Source organism: Lytechinus pictus, chromosome 8, assembly GCF_037042905.1.
Source record: "Lytechinus pictus isolate F3 Inbred chromosome 8, Lp3.0, whole genome shotgun sequence".
NCBI lineage: Eukaryota > Metazoa > Echinodermata > Echinoidea > Temnopleuroida > Toxopneustidae > Lytechinus > Lytechinus pictus.
In genome coordinates, this window is record NC_087252.1 from 20,816,641 (window position 1) to 20,830,731 (window position 14,091).

At 37.3% G+C, this 14,091-nt stretch overlaps 1 protein-coding gene across 1 annotated transcript; it reads left to right on the forward strand.

Moving 5' to 3' along the window:
- Positions 1–214: 214 nt before the first annotated feature.
- On the forward strand, positions 215–12,217 carry LOC129266238 (heterogeneous nuclear ribonucleoprotein K-like). The gene is made up of 2 exons (XM_054904074.2): positions 215–294; positions 6,424–12,217. Exon 2 carries the CDS (start codon positions 6,471–6,473, stop codon positions 7,407–7,409), a length of 939 nt encoding a protein of 312 aa, XP_054760049.1. The 5' UTR covers positions 215–294; positions 6,424–6,470; the 3' UTR covers positions 7,410–12,217.
- The last annotated feature ends 1,874 nt before the right edge of the window (positions 12,218–14,091 follow it).

Here is a 14,091-nt window from a genome sequence, read left to right on the forward strand (position 1 = left end):
TGTTATCCGATTTTGATGAAATATTTGGCATTTTGCTCAGTGAATTCTACTCTATGTATTAAGATATAAATATTTTCAGCCCGGACCATCCCTTTAACATTTCATATTGTCCGTCCCCCCCCCCCCATTACTTAACAAGAAAAAAGTCCCAGCTATAGGGAAGTGGTACAAGTATACTGTAGTACATGCTAGTAACAATATATATCGATCGAGGGGCTGGAAAAAAGACTACCTAGAGGTCACGTGTTAGACATGGTCGGTGAAGCTCGATGACGGCTCTTGGTACCGGTGATTGTAAGTAGAAAGCTTTTAAACAACATTTACAATCGTTCAAAATAGTTTCACCACCTTAGAAGATACCCAAAGATTACTTGATATTATACTCTATCTTATGCAAAAATATTTAAATGATATCGATGAGAGATGCCGGTGTACAAAGTACAAACTTTCCGATTAAAATCGCACTGTTGTCTACACGTGCAGCGGACAGTCACAGAGGCTAGGGTACGCGCACTACGGGTCGAGATCGCCGCCTGTCATGCCTGTGCTGAGGCTGTGGCTCTGCTCCGTTCGTTCCTGCTCGAGCTCAAGTCTGTTATTGTTAAGGCCCTAAAGGCTAAACTGCAAATTGCAACTAAACCGCAAATCACCTTGTAACTAAGCTTGTAGAATATTAACAAGGACCATGCGCGCGTAAAAACTATGAGGCTTAAACACAGAGGGCGACAAATCATATTCGCAAAAGTTGAAGTGTGTGTGTGCAAACTGCAAATAGAACCATTTTCATGACTAGACCAAAAGCTTCAGTCTCTGTATATTTTGGTTGTTCCGCTGAACTACGTTGGCTCCACTCACCATACATAGACTGAAGGGGATGGGGCCCCGTACCTACAGCCAACGTATAGTGAACTAGCGTTTTATAGATCGCGATTTAAAACTGTTTTTTAAGCAAAATTGAAAGTTTCATGGTTTCCATTATCAGGGAAATATATATAACTTAAGTAATTGCATACCTTGGGCCGGAGTTATTGAAAAAAATCCTCTGGATGATTGAGAAATCTGTCATCTAAGACATTTTCACCTGACCTGACGGTTTTTCTTGCAAGTTGCCATCTTGAATGACGTCATTGTCGTTATTAACTTAATGTCTCGAATCGATATATCGCGATTATAACTAGTACTCGTACTAGTATAACTAGTATCGTTTATCTTCGATTTCGTTCGCATATGGAGCAGATCGTATAATATCGAAAGCAATATCGATATCACATTCGTGATTGTTGACGTTCGTTTGTAAATATTTTATAGTTTGGCTGCCATTTTGACCATTTTTATCGTGTTCAACCCAATTAAACATCGGTAAAGTATATTTTTCATGCCTTTTTCATCTATATCGTTTAAAGTATTTAAATGTTGGAATATCATCAATTAAAAGTTTGTTGTTTATACATCCTTAGATTGTAAATTCGATGTGTAAAATTACATCAAACTTTGGACTGTGAATTGACAAAAGGGAGGGAATGAGAACACATGCGAGCCCACACGTACACCCTACCGTCGGTAAATGGGGATTACAGTAAAATGTCAGAAATTGTTGAATAAATCCCCAGAAACGACGGTTATTCCTGTCTATTTCATGACCTGACATTTTCGTCCGACAAGTCGGATCTGACAACTTTCCTTGACTTGATTTTGACCATTGAGTGCGAGGCACTGTTAATAATGTCTATGGTAACTGTCGGATAAAATGTCTGACAAGCCCTTTCATGAAACGCTCCCCACAACTAGCCAGGCGGCTTCTAGAGAGTAAAAATCATTTACTAACGTAAGGTCACTCTCATAGTCATACGAAGCCAGGGCTTCCGTCATATACTTTTGCGTGTACCACCAAAAAACCTGAAACTTTCGCCCCCGAAATTTCTACTTTCTTTCTAAAAGATCTAGCCCTAAATCATGTACATGGGATAAAACTTCATTTCTACGCTCTTGTTGTTATTTTAGAACAAGAATTCATCAAAAAAATGAGAGAAATATTGTGTAAAGACGTAAGAGACTTGCCCGATGTTTACGCCGCCATCTTGTTTCCTATTGTTCTTCGCCAACGTTACAGACGCGTGCGTCAGGTAACGTTGGGGAAGAACAATAGAAAACAAGATGGCGGCGTAAACATCGAGCAAGTCTCTTCCGTCTTTACACAATATTTCTCTCATTTTTTTGATGAATTCTTGTTCAAAAATAACAACGAGAGCGTAGAAATGTCAGAAATGAAGTTTTATCCCAAGTACATGATTTAGGGCTAGATCTTTTAGAAAGAAAGTAGAAATCTCGGGGGTGAAAGTTTCAGGTTTTGGCTTCCATTGTGTGGGTCTATGGGATAGAAGGCCTGGCTTCATGAGAGTGACCTTACGTTAGTAAATGATTTTTACTCTCTAGAAGCCGCCTGGCTACCCACAACGCGGATCTCGAGTTTATAATATGAGAAATGTTCTTGAAATTTGCCTAAGCAACAGAGGCGCACGGCCAATATGGGAGACTGTCTCCCATGAGAGAGATTATCTCCAATTAATGATCAGAGACTTTTGTAAAGAATTTGGGTATCCAATTTCAGAGACAGTCTCTAGTTTGGGAGACCAATTTCCTTTGTTTACATTTGCTGCAAAAGGATTACCATGGCGGCAAATAAAAATGTGATGTGATGAGCAGATTCCTCATGAAAAATTACCCCTTTTCACCCATCTATTTAAAAAATTCACCATCTACTTTTGTTTCATAAGGATTTTTGTTGTCATCCATACACAAAACAAATGGGCTTCTGACCTTAGTGAGACAAAATTTTGGGTGGAAAAAATACGCTTTTGTTGGTGTTGTTTCTTACATTCTTTTGCAAAGCAAGTCTCCAATAAGGTAGATTTTCTCCCATATTGAAGAGAGTCTCCCATATTGGCCGTGCGCCTCTACTGAACAAGTTAGATAGAGACCTGTACCTAGTCCTAGGCCCTACATATTTATTTATTCAAATATTTTACCAGGATGCTCATTCAGCATAAAGTTGGTCTCGCACTGGGCCCTATTGTTATTATTGTTCTTGTTGTTGGTTTTGGACTTTTGGTTATGATGGGAGTTGGGCAAATAGGGCTGTGCACAGCCCTTTTTTGGGGGGGGGGTTGTGTGTATCCCTAATTATCCCCTAGCAATCTAACGCCTTTAGGTTTAAGCATAGGAAAAGGGAGAAAATAAAGAAAGAATCGCTAAAAACTATTTTTAGAATTTTTATTTTAATTTTTTTGAAACTGATTACACATTTACGAATCAGAGAAACTGAATTAAATTCTACAACCGTGATGAAGAATGACAGCAAGTTTAATCAATTCTGATTATTATTTTTTAAATCAGAACCAAGTAACTCTTTACTGTTTTCATGTCACTTTCTATATTTTGAAGAAAAATTGTTCATTGACGCCCTGTATGATCCAACTGTTCTTATCTCCACATCACACCCCTCTCTCTTTCCCTCTCGATCAAATCACATTCTTTTTCCCCCTCTCTATCTTTCCCACCCCCTTTCCACCCCTCAACAGACAGCCTAGCCCCTTCCATCTCTCTTATATCGCCTCAAATTCTTTTTGATCGATCCAACACCGCATAACATTTTTTAATCAAATTTTTATGAAAAAGTAACATATATTTTTAAATCTTTTATGTTATAACAATTTCATACTCAATAAATTAGAACTTCCCAGAGATGCAACAATACAAGTATTGTATTCTGAGAACGTCCTTAAAAATGTTATGTATGGGACATTCCATCCTTGGACAAGACCTAATTTGCATATTTAATTAGATGACACCACTTTTTTTCTAAAAAACATAAGATGTTGGGGGGTCCATGTCCCACCTATGACTAAATCTCACAAGTTTTGTTTTGATTTTCTTTGAGTTTATATAATTGTCCCATACGTAACAACCATTTTACCAATTATGCAAATTAGGTGACCAAAATTAGCATAAATTTGCGTATTGTCAAATTTTTCTGAATGAAATTTTAAAATTCAACATTTGGGCTTTCTTACCTCACCAAAGATAACTTCTTAAAATAAAATGTTGTCTTCTAGGTTGACCTTTTCTTGGACTTGCCCTGTTTCGGAGGAGGTTTTAAACATTTTCTGATTTTTTCATTCCACAGACAGAAGACTCACAGTAGGTGTCGGAAGCCACACTGAAAGTGTTGGCATAAAACAGGCTGATTTCGGGGGAGATGGCACATTTTTTCAGGAAATTCAGCCTGCCAGAAAAAATGTGATCTAAACTGAATTTTTACTGATCTGTGGGATGTATGAGAAAAGAAAATTCAGGGGCTTCTTTTTTTACACTAAAGGACAAGTTTATATGATCATTTGAAACAAGGATTAAGAGATAAATTGCAAACCCTTATTTGTGTACGTGTGTTGAGATTGCCATTTCTCCATGCATTTACTATGGGAAAATGAAATTTCTGTTTGGCACAATTTTTGTCTCGCCTGCATAGCAGAGCAAGACTAGGCCTGCGCCGCTTTTACGACGGCAGCGTCATCAACATCAAATCTTAAGTTAACCAAAGGTTAAGTTTTTGAAATGTCATCATAACTTATTTGGACCTATATCATGAAACTTGGACATAAGGGTAATCAAGTATTACTGTATATCCTGCCTGAGTTTTAGGTCACATGACCAAGGTCAATTGTCATTTAGGGTCAATGAACTTAGACCATGTTGGGGGAATCAACATCAAAATCTTAACCGAAGGTTAAGTTTTTGAAATATCATAACTCTAAGTATATGGATATAGTTCATGAAAGTTGGACACTAGAGTAATCAAGTATCACTGAACATCCTTTGTGAGTTTCAAGTCACATGACCAAGGTCAAAGGTCATTTAGGGTCAATGAACTTAGATTACTGTATGTTAGGGGAATCAAAACATGATCTTAACCAAGGTTAAGTTTTTTTTTAATATCATAACTCAGAAAGTATATGGGTCTACAGTGTAGTTCATGAAACTTGGTCATACGGGTAATCAAGCTTTCAGGTCACATGACCAAAGTCAATGAACTTTGGCCGTGTTGAGGGTTTTTGTTGAATTGCCATCATAACTTTGAAAGTTTATGGATCTAGTTCATGAAATGTGGACCAGGGCCTGACCTTTACTTTTTTTTTAGGGAGCCAGCCGGGCTCCTCAACCACTTTTTTAGGGAGCCCGCAAGGGGTTCAGGGAGCCCAAGTTTATCACATTTTTTTTGGGGTCATAACAATGGTCAGCATTAAAACACACCAACACAATTCCTTGTTTTTATAATCATCAATACCAGGTGTATTATTATTAAGTAAATGTGAGGATTAACTGAACTGAAGAATTAATCTTATAGCAATTGACTTTTGTGAAGCCCTTTTGCTACAGTAACAGTCTAACATTGGACTTCAGGTTTTATCAGAATGAGATATAGCACTGGATAAGTCACTCTTCCTCGCTTGTCTGTTCAAATTTATATTCATTCAATCTTCAATATTGCTCAACAGATTGAGCAAGCAATAATTAATATCATTTGCAGAGAGGAAAATAAATGACAAAAACTATTGAAAATGCATTTAACCACTAGGAATACACTTTTCTTTCAGAACCTTCCCAAAATATGATATTTTCATCCTTTGCTCAATCTGTTTCATTGCATATTCAATTTCCACTCAAATCGACATTCATCTCATCCATTATTTCAGAATAGACATCTTTGTTTACATTAAACTCAGCCACAGGCACTAGGAATGCCCAAGGGGCTCATACAATGACCCCTGCCATGGGGACATACCATTGTAACCAAGCAACACAGGCTCAATGTTGACAGTTACGAGGTCACTCACTGTTTTTATGAATGAACTTTCTTGGCTGATACTAGAAAAACTTAAGGAGCAAGCCGGGCATTTTGATTTACTTTCTAAGGAGCCCGCCAAGGTTTTAGGGAGCCAATTGCCACCGGGCTCCCGCTAAAGTCGAGCCCTGTGGACATAAGGGTAATCAAGTATCACATTTTCACAAAATGCTGAAAATTTACCTGCTTTAATGCTACTTTTTTGCAGCCGTTTATTGGATTTTACATAAAATGTCACATTTCTGTCAGTCTGAAAGTTATTTCTCTTTAAATCCACAAAGAAATTGTGATATTTTTTTAAATAAGAAAAATATTTTTTTCCAGACACCCTACCCACCCATAGGACTCGTCATGGTGATGGGTCGGCCGACGCTTAACATCGTCTATTGGAAAATGGTGAGCTACCTCACCCTGTTAGATTACTGTTTTCATGTAATTCCCCCCTTTGATGGGGAAAACAAAGCAATTAAAAAAAATAACTTTATCATCACTTTTGTGTTTTTATTATGGTTCTTTCTTTGCAGGAAGTTTGAGATTCATCAGTAAGTGAACCGTGCTATCTGAAACCAAGATGTCTGCAGAGAACCAAGGTCAGGTGTCGTTCCGGATACTGGTCAGCAGCAGCAAAGCTGGAGGTGTCATAGGCAAAGGTGGTCATAACATCAAACGCCTTCGGGAACAGTACGAAGCAGATGTGATCATTCCAAACAGTGGCGGCTCACACCGTGTCCTGCAGATATCGGGTGGTAATCTAGAGAACTGCCTGACTATCATAAAGGAGATTATTCCCCTCATTGTAGATGAGGGCTCAGGGTTTCCTGTCGATGAGACGGCTACAGCGACAGTGAGTGTCTTGGTGCAGAGCAGCCAGGTAGGGGCCATCATTGGAAGAGGAGGAGCGAAGATCAAGGAACTCCGGGAAAAGACTGGTTCCAATTTGACTGTCATGCAGGACTGCCTTCCTAATTCGACAGAGCGTCAAGTCCAAGTCATCGGCACCTTGGATGCGGTAGTGTCGGCCCTGCGAGAGATCCACGAGACATGCAGTGAATTCCCAGTCAAAGGCCAGGCCATCCCATATGATCCATCAGTTGACGTCTCCGCAGGTTACGGTTGGAATGCCGGCGGCTTTGGTGGACCGATGGGAAGAGGGGGTGGAGGAATGGGAATGCGTGGAGGTCGAGGTGGTCGAGGTGGCAGAATGGGACCAAACCAAGGGTTTGGTGGTGGCTTTGGCGGTGCCGATCATGGGGGCTTTCGTGGTGACATCCAGACCACCCAGAACACAGTCCCTAACGACCTAATCGGAGCGGTCATAGGCAGAGGCGGGGAACGCATCAGGAACATCCGTATGAATAGCGGAGCCGAGATCGAGATCGCCAACCCCGTCCCTGATGCAGTCGACAGGATCATCACTATCAGAGGCACCCATGAGCAGATCAACCATGCCCAGTTCCTGCTGCAACAGTGCATCAGGCAGTTTGGGGGAACAGCGGCACAATCATTCTAGTCTTTGTCATGAAAAAGGACAATTGGAGATTTATAAAGACATTCTCTACCTCTATTCAATACAAATCTGTTGGAAATAGAGGATCAACGTATGATGGCCCAGTTAATGAAAGTAAATGACTGAAATACCTTGAGGGACATGTATTTTGCAATGAGATGGGGTAATATTGTATGAGCCAATTTTGCCATGTACATGTTCAAGTATTTCATCAATTTCAGTTTTACTCCAGATTTTCACAAATTAGTGTGTTCATAATTCCTTGATTTCTCTCTCCATTTGCAGCAATGATTGTGAAGGTTAAATTCACACTTTATTTTAATTCCTACATGGTGGAGAGCCTGTTATAGAAAGAGTTGCACTTGAATGCAGGTTTAGAAGGAAAAAAAAACAATCACATATCCCGTATGCATTTTACTGGTCGGAAGTCAAGTTGTGATTTTTTTTTTTTAGTTATATTTGATTGTAACTCTTTCGCCAATGGGTCCCAGATCTTGGTGTGCTACGCCTCATCATCAGTGAGATAGCCTGTTAAATACCTTACAGCATCTGCACTTTAGCATGACTTTGGCATTTTGAATCACACTTTTTTTAAAACAATCCCTGGGGGTGTTTCACAAAGATTTAAATATGACTTGAGAGTTGCACTCAAATTCCCAGTTGCTTGCCGTATAAAAGACATCACGTATTGCATAGGTCAAATTAGGAGCGTATCCAGCCGGATTTAACACAGTACCATTTTAGGGGCCATATTGTTTTTTGCACAATAGTCGGCCTCTCACAACTATTGTGTCTTATCCGGCTGGATCCCTGCTTGGGTCAAATCATGCTGTGCATATCAATCAATAAGTTGCACGTTACGTATCATTTGCGCATCAGCATTTAAGTCAGACTCGTGAAACACCCTTCGTACAAGTACCACAGAATATATCAGCCTTTGAATTTTAGGAAAATTAACTATCTAATGGATGGAGGTGCTTCATGCAGAGATGTCAGTTTTTACACTTCTTTTCTTTTTTCTTTTTTTGTAATTTGCTGTATTTGATTCATGGAATATATCGTTTTCTCCTATAAAATGAATTGTAGTACTAATATCATAGTAAAAATACTTTTCTTTTCTTCTATTATGTGGCTGAATCACAAGATTCAACCCTGAAATGAAATGCTGTACAAAGTGGTTGACATTCCTGGGTCCTTATATAAGGTCCCCGTCTTACAAACAGTTGCGATTGACCCGATCAATCGCAACTATGGACGGCCACATCAACGTCAACATCTAAAATGCATGTTCAAAATATTTTCTAGCTGTGATGTATATTCATGCATTCATTGTTTTTTTGAAAATTCACTGTGCTGGCTCTTTGTTTACAAAGGACATGTCGCAAATTTTCTGTAGAAAAAATTATGACACTGATGGATTTCCATAGAGTAACGATTGATCAGATCAATCTTAACTCTCTGTAAGATGGGGCCATGATATATGATCGTAAATAACAATCGATTGAATTGTTCTCACAAGTTCGAAGCACAAATGGGCCTGCATTACACAATATTTTACTTTACGAGTCGCCTGAAGAGATTGATTGAAAACCCGTCCCTCTTGCGCTCAAATGATTTAACTTTCTTTCACTTCAGTATTTGTTTTCTGTTCAGACTATTATTAATTTTTTGTCATGGATCCAAGCAGAATTTTGGCTTTGATGGTTAAATCAGCATGTTATACTTAATAGTCACCAAATAATTACTCATCAGAGTCATCCGATCGCCATCAAAAATAATTTGTTATACAAAACACTTGCGAGGTCATGAGAGGGAGTGTGTAAAAATAATTCTATTTTATCAACTTATTGGTAAATACCTGGGGGGGGGGGGGCACTCAAATTATATTTTGATGGGATGTGCCTCACGAAACCCTGAAATGGTGGTCTAAGGAACTGACCACAAGGGTAAAATACGGGGTCGTGGGAACTAAATATGTACGTGAAAATAGGGTCTAAGGATCGTGGTACAGTAGGTACGGTGCATGCTAGCGCCGCGTGCATGTTTATGTGGGCGCTAGCGGTGCATGGAGCTGCTAGCGGAAGGAGTTGTGAAGCCGTGCGTGCAGCTCGCGCTGGACGATTTTGGCAGGGCAAGGGAACTGAGATTTTTTCAGAACCGGGGTCTTGCAAGCGGGGCGGCTTCTGAATGGAACTTTTGTCATTAGGGAGTATCTAGAGAACTGAAAATTAGGTCTGAAAAGGGGTCATCAAAGTGGCACGTCCCCGTACCACCAATATACATGTATTTGAGTGCCCCCCCCCCCCCCCCCCCCCCCCCGATGGTGAATATTGACCAGCACACAGCAGCAAGTCTGAAAAGACCAATTTACAATCTGATTACAATACATAGTAAAATTACATGATATTGTACAGCTTATAGCATTGTGGGGCTTAATGATTGAATTGGAAATTAATTTTTGTGATCATTGGGTCATGATATAAATGTATGTAAGGTTTCCATTTCAACATATGCCCACGCTGCAAATTATGCTGTCATAGCCCCATCCATTGCAAGCTTGAAGGGGCCTTTAGGTTAGGACATGTTCCTTTTTCATGAACTACCCCCTCTTGTTTTTATCGGGAATAAATTTTCTTGGTATTGCATCACCATTAGCTCCACATTTTTCAAGTCCACCCCAGAAAAATGTTGATTTGAATAAATAGGGAAAATATCTAACAAGCATGCTGAAAATTTCATCAAAATCAGATGTAAAATAACAAAGTTATGACATTTTAAAATTTCGCTTATTTTTCACAAAACAGTGATATGCAAATGAGACAGTCGATGATGTCCCTCGCTCTTTCTTTTGTTTTTTATTGTTTGAATTATACAATATTTCATTTTTTACAGAGTTGACAATAAGGACCAACTTGATTGAAACATATAGTATTGAACAATGCTAATTGCACAAGTTCAGGGAGGAATTATCGTTGTTTCACAAGACAACGGAGAAAATTGTAATATTTCATATAAAAAATACAAAAGAAATAGTGAGTGAGTGATGTCATCAGTCTCCTTATTTGCATACCGACAAGGATGTGAATATAACTGTTTTGTGAAATTAAGCGAAACTCTAAGATGTCGTAACTTTCTTATTTTACCTGTGATTTTGATGAAATTTTCAGTGTTATGCTTGTTGGATTTTTCTCTTTTTATTCGAATCAACTTTTTATTTGGGTGGATTTGTCTTTAAGACTGCTACTTGTACTCAAACATTACTTTGTGTAGCAGATTTCTACAGAGGACCGTACAGAATTGAGTTGAAAGCACTTTTCTTGTGATTGAAAATGCTGAAAAAAATTGGTAACCAAAATTATTATTCCCTGATGCACATCCAAATTTTTGGTCTTTGGCTTGAACACTATCATAAAATAAAGTGGTTTCATTTGTAATGGTGACATGAAACTCAGTGATACATATACATGTAATATTTAATGCAATAAGGCATTTAAAATGACGTTCATGTACACTTGTTCCAGGGGTTAAATTAAAGCTAAATGAAAGTAGTTGCAATAAAACACTGATTTCATGAGAAAGTCTGTAAAACCAAGGTTAAGTATTACTACTAGTATATCATCGTGGATCTATATTTGGTACAGTCACATGAACTGAACTTTGTGAAATCATAAAATCTAAGCTGATAAACGATCACACTGACGATCACCAACACAGATAGGCACACGTGGGACAGTGTATATTAGTATTGCTGGAATAAAGACCCGACGTAAGTGCCCGAATCCGCGCTTATTTTGCTTATTTCTCAGCAATTACACAATTTCTTCCAGAATCCTTTGGCACATTTTGTATTCATACAAACCGGCACTTGGGTGGTCATTATATTGGATTCTGTAAAAAGTCATTTTGAGATTGTTACCACAACTGGCATTTATCTTTAATTTGTGTACCGGTAATTCATTTCTTTCAGAGTGCTTCTATTCGTTCTATATGTTTTGTTTGGCAAACAATACATTTTTTTTTGTTCCTGTGTGTAGAGTCAGGTTAGATGAGGATAAGGGAGTCATGATTAAAAATAGAAATATTCATTGCTGCCTATGTACATGTTAGACAGTATTTTAATATCTATTATTGCATTTATTCATATTGTTCCTAAGGTTTTGATAAAAGTACTGTGCGTGTACACCGTCATTGAATGGTGCGTTTGAATTACGAAAATGTATAGCTTTAACTTGTGTATTTTGGATTATACATGTTCATTGTACATGGATACATATTTTAGAAGTTAGATGATAATAAACCCCACCCATTCTCGTGTAGTCTTATCTCATGCATATTTTTTTTATTACAATTATTGGCAATTTGGCTTATTATTGGCAACCTAAGTAATTACTAGTCTTGTCGGTGATGTCCGATTCCATGCAAGAAAGAAGCAAAAAGTAATGTATTCAGATTTTTTCAGACTGAATTCCAATACTAGTAATTATGTCGCTTATTTTAACAAGAATATGTATAATATTTCGTTATAAGGTTTGGGGGAAAACATTAACTATGTTTGTAAAATTATCTATTGCATGTATTATATTGCATATATGATTATTTTTTGGACTTCTTTATTTGATATTTTCACTTTTATGAAACCAAGTAGAGGATTTGTAATTTTTATGCCGATTGTATTTTAATTTTCGATATTCTGTGCGTGACCAATAAATTGGATTGAATCAAAATCTCAATTCAATCACGATTAGTTTTGTAAGTTTGTGTTGGTTTTTTTTTTAATAAAAATAAATGTACTCTGTACATGTAGAACCTAAGTTTGTTCTTATCACATTCTTTTTTTTTATCATTAGTTCCAATGAGTACACTTAAACGGGAAGTTACCCTGACAATCAGTTTTTATAAAAACAGAAAAATTCGAGAAATATATTCAGGGGTCGATTAAAATCCATGAAAGAATAAGAGAGTTTAAAGTTCTATACTTGTGATGTCATATGTGAGCAATTTCTTGATACATCATGTATTATGAATTCCTATAAATTCATTTTTGTTTTAAATGGACCTTGATGATTAACCCTATTCAGGCTGGGGGGCTTCAGAGGCCCCCTTGAATGATTCGTGCAAGATTTTCGCCGCGTGAAATTTTTTACCGCACCGCTCGCTGACTTTTTACTTTCAAGTCTTGCGCAACTTTAGGGACCAGTTTTGCGTCACCCAGGTACGGGGTTCCGAAATTATGCAACATTATGTACTGTAAGTGCATGTCAGTCCAAAAAATTGACAAAGTCAATGCAAATTGTGTTTTCAACCAAAATCATAAATGGATGATTATTTTTAGTTTTGCTGGTCTAAATGTATTTATTTTATGCTGTTTATGATCTCAGAAGAGTCCCAAACAAATGCATTGAAAAAATAATTAAAAACCAAAGGTAAAAAAACAGAGAAATACATAAGAAATTGCAAAAAACAATATAATACATAAGAAATTGATCTGATATCGCAACTTTTTCATGTACATTTGCTAAGAACACCACAAAGAATTTTTAACCAAATATAACATTTGGAGCATATTTAGGGAGTTAATAGCAATTTACATGAAATGAATTACTACACAATTAAGTAGATTATGTCCCAGACAACCTTCATGCCAATTTTAGGCGCGGTCAATGGTCGAGATCTCAAGGGGGTGGCCTGGGCCCAGGCCCCACCCCCCCCCCCCCCGGCCATATGAACTCCCAAAATACCCCGGCCTAGATAGGGTTAAAAATGCTTTTCTTATAGAAAGGAGTAGAAATAATGGGATGATATATCCACCTAACAAATATTATTGTCTTCAATTTTTTTTTTCGAAGATTGTAACTTATAATCTGGGAGAAATTCCCCTTTAAATTGGCCAATTTCATTAAAAAAAAATAACGGCTGTGGTAATTCTGCCAGTATGGAAACTACGTAAAGCATCATCCATGGGAACTTGGATCTTTTATTTGATTTATTTATTTGATTTATTTATTTTCTTCTGCATAACAGCATGATTTTGTAAAAACAAGTGTAAAAAAAATGTAGACAAATCATAAATATACATCACGGAGCATAAAATCACTAGCGGTAGACGGATTGCCATTGTAAGCAAATATGCTTAGAATTTGACAAACCAAAACCTCAATTTTTTTATCATATTGAATGAGTCGAATGATTTAGATATAGAAGAAAAAACACTTGTAATACTATAGATAATAAAGATGGAAAATAGTGACAAAAATGATGATTATGCTGAATATGATGATGATGATGATGGTGATTGATGATGATGGTGGTGGTGGCTAATATTCAATTCAAAATGGTTTATTCAGATAAAAAACTTTCATCACAGCACAGAGCCGAATTACAAAAAGTTTTTACAATATAAAAGATTGAAATTATAAGGAATAAGCAAAGTGTGGCATATAACAAAAAAAAAACACAATACAATAAAACAACAAATATGGTACAAAAAAAACAAAAACTTATTACAAGACAAAAAGTGTTCAATATGACGTTGACGTCAATTACAAGAATCACAGAACTAAAACAAATAATACATTTCATAAGGATGTAATGATGATGATTTTGAGCTCTGATACCAAATGACAATAATTATAGCAAAGTTACCATAGTTGTAAGCTCTTTATGAAACGAGGGCCCCTGGACGCCC

Coding starts and splice junctions, on each gene's coding strand:
- LOC129266238 (XM_054904074.2), top strand. CDS start 6,471: ATGTCTGCAGAGAACCAAGGTCAGGTGTCGTTCCGGATACTGGTCAGC.